The sequence below is a fragment of the Populus alba genome, chromosome 14, assembly GCF_005239225.2.
Source record: "Populus alba chromosome 14, ASM523922v2, whole genome shotgun sequence".
Taxonomy (NCBI): Eukaryota; Viridiplantae; Streptophyta; class Magnoliopsida; order Malpighiales; family Salicaceae; genus Populus; species Populus alba.
The window spans coordinates 14,251,073-14,263,369 of record NC_133297.1 but is presented as its reverse complement, the minus strand read 5'-3'; the positions used below and the strand labels follow the sequence as shown (position 1 = coordinate 14,263,369).

At 32.4% G+C, this 12,297-nt stretch overlaps 1 protein-coding gene across 1 annotated transcript; it reads left to right on the top strand.

Moving 5' to 3' along the window:
- The first annotated feature begins 381 nt into the window (after nt 1-381).
- On the top strand, nt 382-1,674 carry LOC118049884 (galactolipase DONGLE, chloroplastic). The gene has a single exon (XM_035060081.1). It carries the CDS (start codon nt 382-384, stop codon nt 1,672-1,674), a length of 1,293 nt encoding a protein of 430 aa, XP_034915972.1.
- The last annotated feature ends 10,623 nt before the right edge of the window (nt 1,675-12,297 follow it).

The following is a 12,297-nucleotide window of genomic DNA, read 5'->3' as shown; positions in this document are numbered from 1 at the left end:
CTAAGGAACGAAGGAATGAATAAGAAATATGAGTGTGTGAAATCCAACCCAACCGACCACAAAAAAAAAAAAAAAAAAAAAAAAAAAACAACCTTGGAATTTCGAAAAGATGATTCTCAGTCAAACACTCGCCAAACATGCCTTTACTTTCTTTTCTTTTTCCATTTCCTTCCTTCTGTGGTTGTTTATCTGTTTCATCTCTCTCTTTATATATATATATATATATATATATGTCCACTTTTCTTACTCTCTTCATGACATAATCTCCATAGCTAAGGCCTCTGTCCTCCTCCTTCCCTCTCTCTCTCTCTTTCTCTAATGGCTTCCAAGATTTTGATGCCAAATTATCCAAGTGTAAACCATGTTGCATATTCAGCGAGCATGGTACCCCGGTCTCATTTTATTGGGCAGGTTTGTTTGCCCAATAAGAGCACTGCTGAAACCACTGCGTCTATATCACAGTCGCTTGTTGTTTCTTCTATAACACCAACCATGTCGACAAAATTAGACAAAACTAGCTCTACTAGAACCTCTACTTTGGCTCACATGTGGAGGGAGGTTCAAGGTTGCAACAATTGGGAGGGCCTTGTCGAACCCTTGCACCCTTTTCTCCGGCAAGAGATCATTCGATATGGGGAATTTGTCACTGCTTGTTATCAGGCCTTTGATCTCGACCCCAACTCCAAGAGATACTTGACTTGCAAGTATGGCAAGAAGAACTTGTTTAGAGAAGTTGGAATGGGAAATCCCGGTTACGAAGTCACCAAGTACATCTACGCCACTCCGGACGTCAACATTCCAATCCAAAATGAACCCTCTTGCGGGCGTTGGGTTGGATATGTAGCTGTATCTTCAGATGATGCAGTTACGAGACTCGGGAGGAGAGACATAGTCATTACATTTCGAGGAACAGTGACAAACCCAGAGTGGATTGCAAATTTCATGAGCTCGCTGACCCCAGCAAAGCTAGACCACAATAATACACGCCCAGACGTGAAAGTAGAGTCTGGTTTTTTGAGCCTGTACACTTCAAATGAAAGTGATGACAAGTTCGGACTAAAAAGCTGCCGCGAACAGCTCTTATCCGAAGTATCAAGGCTCTTAAACAGGTACAAAGGTGAGGAACTTAGCATTTCCTTGTCAGGGCATAGCATGGGAAGTTCACTGGCTCTTCTTCTTGCATATGATATTGCCGAGCTTGGATTGAATAGGCTAGGCCCGAACCTGGACATACCAGTAACGGTTTTCTCTTTCGGAGGGCCAAGAGTAGGAAACCTAGGCTTCAAGGAGAGATGTGAGGAGTTAGGAGTAAGAGTTTTAAGAATTGTAAATGTTAATGACCCCATCACAAAGTTACCAGGGGTTTTTCTCAACGAAAATTTTAGGGTTTTAGGAGGGAGATACGAGTTTCCATGGAGTTGTTCATGTTATGCACATGTGGGAGTTGAAATAGTCCTCGACTTCTTCAACATGCAAAACCCCTCATGTGTTCATGACTTGGGATCCTATATCAGCTTGCTCAAATGTCCAAAGAAAGGAGATCAGGTTCGAAAAGATGAAGAAAATATTTTCATTCGAGCTAGAGAATCGATACTAAGCAGGGCCCAAAATACTAACATGGAGCCCTTGAGGAATGCTGCAAGCAATTTGGTAAGCCTATTTCAGAACGTCTGAATTCTTGATAGATGATAATATCTTAGGGTTGATGAACTCCTTGGCCCTGCACATATTTTTATAGGTAGAGGAGCTTCATGGTCTGTAAAGAATGAGAATCAATGTATTAGTAGTACTTCAGCGAAAAATCTTTGTATCTTTTTGAAAGAAGCTTGTGCTTAATTAAAGAATCAAGCACCCGTTTTTCTTTAATTTGTTCATGTGATATTGTTAGAGTCAAAGGTAATATTTAGAGAGATTAATTACTGAAACCATTTCTGATTTTCAGACTTCTACTCGATGATACGAAGCGTAAGCCATGAATAATGTGATTTGAGACCATATACAAGGTAGAACATTAATTTCTGGGTTAGTACAGGCTGAAAGTTCGGAAACATATATCGGATTTTGATAATATTCATCTACATTAATGTCGAGTGGAGATTTTAAGATCTAACCTGCCATCATGAAGGCTTTATGTTGATTCTGGATTTTCTACACTCATTCCTCTCCCACTCTTTTCTGATCCTTTCTTTTCCAAGATGTTAGTTGTTCGTTCTAATTTTAAGACGAATTATTTTTCCTCGTCATAAGCATGACTTGGATAGCTTGGTCGGCACATCATTTTCGGTGGATTTTGAAGATAATAACAAAATCCACTTTGAGTTCAATTATCAGCTTTATAGCGCTTGACTTCGGAAAAGAATCACCCTTTTCATAAAGACACGATTAGGTAACTTGCCTATTGGCTAATTAATTAACAGTTATAGCTCAATTAGTATTTGCTGAGATGTCTCGAGCTCGGAACTCTATCTAGTAATTAAAATATTAAGCACAAAAGTTACAGTTTCTCAGTTGTAATTATTTCCTACTGTGTAGCTAAAAAGTTATTAAGCCTTCCATTGACCTACGGATTTGAGTCGGTAAAACTAACCTAATTACTCAAGTCAATGTTAATTACCTTCGGATCAAGTATTTCCATCAAAAATGGGAAGCAAGGAAACAAAGGAGATTAGCTGTTGCTAGCAGGTTGCATGCTCGGGGTGGCCATTGACCTTCCCATAAAGAACATAAATTAACTACTGCCAACCTAATTATTTGAAAAACCAACCACAAACTAGATGAATAATTTTCGAATTAATGGTTTGGATTGACAGAATATTGTATATGATGTTCATTAGAAAAGGATCTCAAATCCTAGCCACATTCATTTCACACTGGTCTAAAAATATACAAGACTTTATGATGATTAAAACCTATAAACAATTTAACAGAAATTTGATGATGGAACTCAATGGCTATGTATAAATGGAGTCACTTTTAATTTCCGAAATGCTGCCGAGAAATCTTCATGCTCCCTGGAAAGCTCATGCAATAATCATCTGTATAAATCATCTCCAAATTTGAAATCGAAGAACCCACTTTTTACTCAACAATGATGGCATTGACAGCTTGTTTAAGATTTTTGGAGCCAAGACTAGCAAATATGTGAGCATCACTATGATGAAGCACAAAACGACGCTATATATGTATGTATCAGGTGCTGAAGAAAAAAAAAACGAACATTAACTAATAATTAATGGGCTAGCTGTCGAGAGAACTGTGTGATATTAACCCTACAAAGATCTATAGTGATTACCCTGTGAACAGCTATTTTATATATATATATTCACCAACCCAAAGACTAAATTTACCCGTGTTAATCGATCACAAAAATACTAAAAATTGATTCTATTCTACGTACTAACACACAGCCCAAATAACCCTTTAAACCACTAAGAAAAACCTCAAGATGATATTATAGAAGAATCGCTGTTTTCGCCATGCAAGTAGACGACTTTTATATTTTTCCTAAAGCCAAAACAATAAACACCTTCAGTCATAAGACCACAAGGTACATGCATGCTGTCAGCATCATTAGAGCATTCGGGGGGAAATTAAGCCCTGATGAACACGATTGCCAGTGAGATTCCAAATTAAAACCATGCAAGGGCCACTAAAATGTGATCATCCGACCTAATTATGGTTTTTCTGCGAGTAAAATGAAGATTTGAAGGGTCAATTTTTAGCATCCACAGTACTGTTGACTGAACTTTGGCATATTTTCCATGAAGCTTGCGTGTGTGTTCCTCATGATGTTGGAACGCGCTCTTTGTATTCCATCAGGGCATCAAAGGAAGCACAATTGGCACTGCTATGATTTTGTTGTCTACGCCAATCACAATCACGACAAAATTCTTATGATCAGAAGCTAGCAAGCATTAAAGATTTATAACTATCAGGCAATGCTCTGAAAATAAATTTGCTGTGCCGCAATCCAAGTTGCATGTAAATAATATAAAATTATTTTCAAAAATATATTATTCTTTTTAATATCAACAACAAAAACCAGTTGCTGAAGAAAAAAAACACATCTTGAAAAAACCAATTTATTTGAGGAATTTGCCACTGATTTTTCATTGTCGATGTGAGTCCAATAGAAAACAAAGCATAGGGATTGCCAAAGAAGAAAACGAAGAAATTTGAAATTCGTTTATTTTCAAACCAGCGTGCAGGGCAGGGCACGGCAGGGATTGACTCGACATGGCTGGCACCTTTTTTGTTTCCCAAAAACCCCTTACCCCTGTCCTTCTACTTCGCTTCCTCATCTCCTAAAACCAACCCTAGAAACTCTCTCTCTCTGTGTATAGCCGAGAATGGCAGAGAAGATGAGAAACGGTCTATTTCTTATCCTATTTTATGTCAAAACTAATAATATAAAATAGTAGTGAACCTGCACTCATGGCTTTTCTTGAAAAGAGCAAGCTGGTAAATTAATATAATTTTTTTTTTTTTGTACTCACCTAATAGGTTAGACTTTGATTTGAGTGGCTATTTAATATATTCGGTCACTAAATTCATAGATAAATTGAAAAAGAAGGAGAAAAAATCAAATTCCGAATGACAATTTCACTGATAATGAAAATAAATCAAAAAAAATAAAAGCTAAAAAAATCAATCACGCTCCACACGCATACAAGCATGTATTCAAATTGAAATATTGCTAAGAGCGAGGAAAAAATAATATTGATAGCTACGGATCATAAGATATAAGTTTCATTCTAGATATACAATTCGTGCAAGTTGTTGAATGATATAATTTGTATATAATAAGAGAAAAGAAACTTTATACACACACAAAGAGAACATTAATGTAGTAGGTGGTGGTTTTGGATTTGACGGATTGATAGATAAAAGAAAAAGAGAAATACAATGTGTGTATACATAAACAATTGTTTATTAATAAAATTATAAGGAGTTGCTCAACTCATAGTAATTATAAGTGTGAGTTTTGATTTATATAGTTGTTATTTTCAGAATTTATAAAATTAATTAAAATACATATAAACTGATCGAATACTAATATCAATAATAATAAAAGAAAATTATCTTAATAAGTTGAGTATTTATAAGATTTTAAACCAGTTGCGTTAAGTTATTGGAATTGAATTTAATAATTTAGATATAACCAACATAGCAAGTATCTTATCTGGTTTCCTCTATATAGCTGCCGAGTTGAGTGGTGAGTTGATTTTCCAAGATCTTGCCACCGAAAACAAAGAAAGAATGATGGACGGTCCGAGCTAGACAATTAGAAAGGCAAAAGGACAATATTCAGAGCAATGCATGCAAGAATTCAACCTTTTGGAGTCATCATATCCCAAGAAATTCACTATTTTTCATGGGGAAAGTTGACCCATTGAAGCTTCTCCTGAGAATAATGGTGCAAAAGAATAGTGTTGCTTTTCACATATACATTTCTGTCAACCAAACTAACAACAACAACCGGCCACGTTAAAGTCAAGACTCACTGTTATGATTGCTTCATTATTGCTTGATTTCAATGGTGGTTTCTTGTACGTTTTAATTAAAATCTCTTTTTTAAATAACAAAATTTAAGACTCCAACTATGATTCTAATGTACTGATATATAAAAAAATAAAAAAAATTATTATTATAGTATTAAATAGGCTCTATGTACGGAGAGATTTCTCATCGAATATAATATTGACATAATTAGAATAATGTTATACCTTAAGAAAGTTACAAGTGAAAAATAATAATATCCATATGAAGATTTCCTCGGAGAATATTTTAGAAAATATACCTAGGGCTTACCTGAATATTTTAAGACAAGTCAACTAAAGACACAACTCTTTCTAGATTCTTCCGCACAATGAGGTTTTTTTTACGATTAATATAAAAAAATGATATATATATATATATATCGAGGATATATCATATATAGTAACCAGGCATCTATAATATCCAGACTACATGTTAAATATAAATACATATGATTTATTTTATAAGTTTAAATATTAGGATCAAGGAGGATTTATTAAATTCTTATTTATATATATATAATAGTCATGAACAACGGGGAGGTGAGAATAACACCAAAAAAAAAAAAAAAGTATAATAATTACTCCCTAAAGGGTAGCTTGCAGAAATTCGCTTTTCTTTTCATAAATATGTTTTCGTTGAGCTGTGCATGTGTTTACATTGACGGTATCCATTTAATTCACATTATAATTAAACGATTGACCGGTCTATCATGTTAAAACAAATAATAATAATAATAATAATAATAATGATAATTCCTTATGATGAACTTGAGCGGCAGCCCTTAATTTCTCCTTGCTTGACTTGACTTTATAGTGGAGATTTGTCGACGAAGAAAATGTAGAGATGTTTCCCATAAAATCTTGGAGTGTCAACAATCAAAATGCTGCAATATAAGTGCTGTTCAAGTAGTGGCTAGAATATATTATTATAAGGTTAGATTATTAATTAATTATATATGTAAGTAAACATATGCTCCGATAGTGTTGATTATACATAACTTGCTAATTATTTAACTAATTTCCGGCCATTAGTCCAATAAATTATTGCTAATTAATTGCTGGACTAGTTAAATAAACGAAAGCTTCCATGTTGATCTGCCTGCGGGCCCTGTTTTCTATCATTTTGATTGGGATATATATCCTTCTTATTCACTCTCACCTCTTCTATTTGAGTTTGGTAGGAGCAAGAAAAGGTGTTCATACATTAAATAATATATGAATTATTGTGTGCTTTTGCACAAGGCTAAAACCTAAACTCACAAAAAAAAAAAAAATTAATTTCAAATTCTTATTATAGGGATATCTAGTAGATAGTTAACTCCCTTTATTTTTATTTTTTTTTTAGTTTAACGTGGGTGTCCGGGCCAGCTTGCGCGCACCTCGACTAATCCCACAGGCCCTGAAGTTAACGACCATGTAAACCTCTAGTGGCCATCATATGAGTAATTCCAGGACTTGAACCTGAGATCAAAGAGGGAGCAAACCTGCTCCCTTTATTTTTACTCTGCCAGAATGTGGAGCTCCGAGAGATAAATGTGAAAACGTTTAAAATATGGCATGGTGGAGGGGGTAAACAGCCATAATCTTAACGTGATGCTTTTTTTTTTTTTTTAATGGGAGGTGGTAAAAGGAAATTAATTATTACTCTTTTGAAAAAAATAAAAGTAGTGATATTTTTATATCAAGGCCCGAAATGGATTTAAGATACAAGCACATGGTACTTTAGCAATGTTACAATAGCTTTCGCGGCCGGGATTTAAAAAAACAAAATGTTTTTAATTATAATTTTTTTAAAAATAGATTTTAAAAAATTATATTTAATTGAATTTATATAGAGTGAATTTTTATTTATAAAATAAATAGAAAACAGATCATCACGATAAAATAAAGAAAAAGAAAAAGACATGTTATTGTAATTTTAACACTCATCGTAAGCCTGTCCTTCCCAATAACATAGCCATAATAGAAGTCCACAGCTGGCAAGAAACACATGTAGCTTTTTGTTTAATTACACGGTTGGTTAAAGTTCTATTTTCTTTCCGCAAACATTTCAATATGAACAAGCATTTTCCGCAGCTAACTATGACTTTAACACATATATCATGCGAATTACCAGCAAATCATTCCAGTTTGAAAATTTTACTCAATTTTAAAATTAAATAGTTAAGTGGGCTTCTTTTATTGGCTATTTACGAGGATCCCGTGACATCTAGGTAAACTTTGATGCTTAGTTGATGTTTATTTTTGAAAATTTAAAGTAAATTTAGCAAACATAAAATAATTAAAAAATAAAAAACCAAAATTAAAGCTAAAAAGGCATTCAGATTAACAAGTAAGGAAAAAAGATTGCCAATGAGTAGGAGGCTTTCACGGCCTTCAAGCGACACATGAGTTGTATCTCGATTGTCAAACAATGATCTTTGCAACATCATTGAAAGTGTCACACCACTCTTTTCTTGGTGAACTAAAATGTGTCTGTAGTTGTGAAAAGGTTGGGTTCTGGCGGGTTTTTTCTTATCCTCCCTTTTTGTCTCTATCTTTTTCTCGAAAATTGCACTAGCCTAAGAAAATTTAAAAATTATCATGTCATTTGTTTATTATATAAAATTTAACCCTTATTCTTTTATTGCTCTTTTTTAATCCTTTTTTTATGTATTCTTTTTTTTTCCATTGACATTTGTTTTCATTTGAGTTTTATATCATATTTTATATGCATTCTTTTAATTGGTATTTATTCTTCTATCTTTTTATTAATTGAATTTATTTTTTAATTTCATCCCTCAACATTTTATTTCATTTTATTTTAAATTTAAATTTGGTCATTATTCTTTTAATTGATATTTTTTTTCTTTAGATATTTTTTTTAATTTGATTTTATTTTTTAAATTTCATCCTTTAATATTGGGTTAGTTGGAAATTACTCTTCATAATATTTTTTTGATGCGGTGATGTTAGTCTCATGGCCCGGGTCACGAATATACAACATTTACCCAGATTGACATCGGTATTTTTTTTATCTTTCTTTTAAAGTGATTTTATTTTTTTTATTTTATCTTTAACATTAGATTTGTTGGGAATTGAGCTTTATATTTTTTTTGTTTTCCTTTTTATTAGGTTATTGTCGTCCCATGATCTAAATCGTGTGTCCGGCGGGTTTGCCTAAGTGAGCTTAATCTTGTTTTTTAAGTCATTTTTTTAACATTGAATATTTTTTTCAACTCCAACTTTTAACATTTTGTTTCTTTGAGATTTAGGGCTTCATATTTGCTGTCATAACTCATTTCAGGGTTATTCCTCAAATTCACCTTTTTCTTTCCAAAATAAAAATAAAAAAATTAAATAATATTAGCAAAGAGACTGACAACGCGGGGAAAGCTGCCTGGGGTAGGATTTCAAACATATAGGAAGATCAAACTGCAATTTTAGAAAAATTGAAAGCCTAATTATACCCCATTACACCCACAACTGGAGAGATAATGTAAATTCAATGTCAAATTAAATGATTATTGGACGAATCTACTTAAAAATTAAGGCGAAGGACATGATTAGATTTTTAATAGGCTAAATTAAAGTTTAATTATGTTTAAAAATTAATTTGAGTCCAATTGAAGGATTTAATTAGGTGCAGGCACATAATTATACTTTAAATTGGTTAAATTAATTTTATTAAAGGTTTAATTGGTGAAAAACTAAGTTTGAAAGCCCAATTTGGATTTAATTGAGAATATTGGCATTTTAAAAGACTAATTTTAATTGCATTTAGGGGAAAAATCACAAGAAAATTAGAGTTTTATGGTCAATTAGAAGTTTAAAAAAAAAAGGCATCGAACTATAAGGAATCAATTAACGAAAAGCAAGGGTAAAATTAAAGAAAATTGAAAGTTTAATGGACAATTGAGGGTCTCATTGCATAAATTCAAGACCAAGGACCAAACTGAAATGGCACTAAAATTAGGGGCTGATTTTGAAATTTAATAAGGGTAAAATTGCATTAAATTAAAAGTTTGAAGTCAATTAAGGATAAAATTGAAAGAAATCAAAAGAAGAATGACCAAATTAAACTTTGGCCAAAATCCCTATTTTAATGTCAAAACAATGTTGTTTTTTAACAGTAAAAAAAGAAGGAATTGGACGTATCATCTAGTTATTGTTCGTTGTCTTTTTCTTTTTACCTGAAAAAGTTGTTTGGGTGGCTACTTTTCAAGGGTATTTACTGCTTCATCTCTCAACCAAACCAGACAAACCATACTCCACCATGATGGGTTGGCATTGTACTACACCTCAGAATAAGTCACGCCAGTCATTGTCTCTACAGCCATCACGATGCCAGGGGGCATTTATCACTTCATCTCTCAACCAAACCACTATGATGGGTTGACATTGAACTGCACCCCAAAATAGGTCACACCAACCAATTGTCTCTACAACCTCCGCGACATCGCCCTAAAATGGCCAACCGACCAGCCTTTAGCAGCCAATTTTAACAATTTATGATGGCGACTTTGAACAAATGATTGGAATCATTCTGTGTAAAATCGAGGGCCAAGATTTGGTACCATTAAAGACAACATTCCTCTTTCATTTTCTATAAATAGAGGTGGATTCCATGCCACAGGCATGAAGAAATCAGAAGTCAAGGTTAAGTAAAACCATCTCTCTACCTAGTTTTTTTCTTTCCTCTCTTCTGTCGACCTCCATTTCCCCCTCTTTTCTCTACCTTCGATGACACAACCACCTCCATCCACTATGCAAGACCTTCTCTGCAAAACTAGGAATGCCTTCAATAACCCTTTGCCTCCATCGAAGCAAGGTTGCTTCTTTTTTTTTTTCACTTCAAAACCCTCACCTTTGGTAGCCATTTGTATGCAAAAAAATATTAGTCTTTCAATAAGGAAGGTCCTATAAAATAATTCACTCGGTAAAATCTGTTTTTTCAAGGTAGTACAACATGCAGAAGGTTGGACATACGTTAATTTTATAGTATATTAGGCTGAGTGTTTAATCATAGATTTATCAGCATATAAATTCTCTTTCAACTTATTCCTTTAGGTAATATGCTTATCGCTAATTTGACAATTTTGTCGTTACCTGCCTCACTCTACCTATGATCTTACTTAATGATGAGTACGTGTGCAATGACCAATAATTTACAATGATGTCTTCACTCATCCTATAATGGTTCATCAGAGTCTTTCAAAAGATCAAAAAACCTGGTAATATTTGCATTTGGTTCTTCATTTATGATTGAATATTCATCTGCATAACCCTAATTCATTATCATTGCATCCATAACCATATTCTTATAATGATTATTATTATCATCTACAACTTCATGTACGTTGCTAAAACTAGAAGTTGGCTCAGCCATCCTTTCTACCATGATCTCATAAGAAATATATGGTTCTCCGTGTATAAACAAACACAAATATTTCTTCATGAACCATTTTTTTTGTAGAATATGCATCATTACAATATCTGGATCGATAAACTTTTTTATTCTTACAACTCTTACATTGACATCTAATATTGCCTCTACTAATATTCTTGGATGTGCATAATTAATAAAACCCTTAATCCTATTATAATAATCCATCCTGCGCAACCCTTTAGGTAAAACTCAATAAATCCAAAAATGATCATCCATTACTTATATCAAATTTATATAGAATATTGGTAATAACATATATTAATTAATTATGTGAATTAAATAAATTAAATAACATTGGTTTAACTCAAACTTATTCAATATATTTTAATAGTACTTTTAAATCATTATCAATTATCTACATAAATTTAAATTCCTCCAAATTTACCTAAATTTTCAACTCAATATTAAAATTGACAAAACGTGCCCATTAAATAAGTCATTATTTATATCATTACAAAATAACTAATTCACAAAATCCAAATCAATTTCATCAAATTACAAACAAATATAATTTTTTAAAAACTCAAACAAACTCTAACATGTACAAATCATACATTCATATAACAAGTTTTCATGGGGAAAAGTTATAAAACAAGTAAACACACAAACAAACTACATATTCGAAAAAAAAAATATGCAATAAAAATTAACATTTTAAAATTGAGTTGACAAAATAGAGATGTGGGGAATCTTAAAAGAAATTGAACTAAAATAGAGATGGGAGTTTGATTTGTGATAAAATGGGGGGGGATCTACTATTTTTTACAGGAAAAAAAATGGAGGAAGAAAAAGGGGAGGAGAAGAGAAGAGGGTCACTCGTCAAATCATAACTTAAATGCAACCGATGAATTTATAGATGGATTTTACTAATATATTTATTCCATCGGTAATACCATCTATAAGCATGCCACAACATTTTTTTTATTTTTTAATACAATTTATAAGCATTTCATGACATTTTTTATTTTTTATTTTCATTCCTTATTTTCCCATTATAATTCCCTCAGTATACACCAATGAGAAATTTTCATTGATTCAAGGGACATAACAAGTAAATATTTTGTCAGTAAATCTCATTAAAATTTACCAATGGAATTTTGGTTATTGGTATTTCTATTTGTATTTATTAATTTTTCGATAGCTTATTAAATTTATCTTTTTGATGCATATTAATTGTTTTTTTTTCTTATTGCATTTGATAGATTCATTTAGAATGTTGAAATTTTTGATTGACTGTGGGTACATCAAAAATATTTAAGCTATATGGTAGATGAATTCATTCTCGATTTTATATTTTTAATATTTTATATTTTTTTCTATGTAGAATTC